Source organism: Cariama cristata, unplaced genomic scaffold (genome assembly GCF_000690535.1).
Source record: "Cariama cristata isolate BGI_N322 unplaced genomic scaffold, ASM69053v1 scaffold22666, whole genome shotgun sequence".
In the NCBI taxonomy this organism is placed as follows: Eukaryota; Metazoa; Chordata; class Aves; order Cariamiformes; family Cariamidae; genus Cariama; species Cariama cristata.
Genome location: NW_009621848.1, coordinates 1 through 243, shown reverse-complemented (window position 1 = coordinate 243; position 243 = coordinate 1). Strand labels below are relative to the sequence as shown.

The 243-nt window shown below is 63.8% G+C and overlaps 1 protein-coding gene across 1 annotated transcript in view; it reads left to right on the top strand.

Annotated features, from left to right (window-relative positions):
- The window catches only part of LOC104163217 (paired box protein Pax-9-like), a gene marked incomplete at both ends in the record, with an annotated part of 562 nt that extends 322 nt beyond the window's left edge, over positions 1–240 (top strand). Inside the window, one exon of the mRNA XM_009702138.1 lies at positions 1–240. Coding sequence (XP_009700440.1) covers positions 1–240 — 240 coding nt within the window.
- Positions 241–243: the final 3 nt, after the last annotated feature.

The following is a 243-nucleotide window of genomic DNA, read 5'->3' as shown; positions in this document are numbered from 1 at the left end:
GGCGTCTGTGACAAGTACAACGTGCCGTCGGTCAGCTCCATCAGCCGCATCCTCCGGAACAAAATCGGGAACCTGTCTCAGCAGAGTCACTACGAGTCCTACAAGCAGCACCAGCCGCCCCCGCAGCCTGCTCTGCCCTACAACCACATCTACTCCTACCCCAGCCCCATCGCTGCTGCAGGAGCCAAGGTGCCCACCCCTCCCGGGCTGCCAGCGATCCCCAGCACCATGGCCATCCCCAGG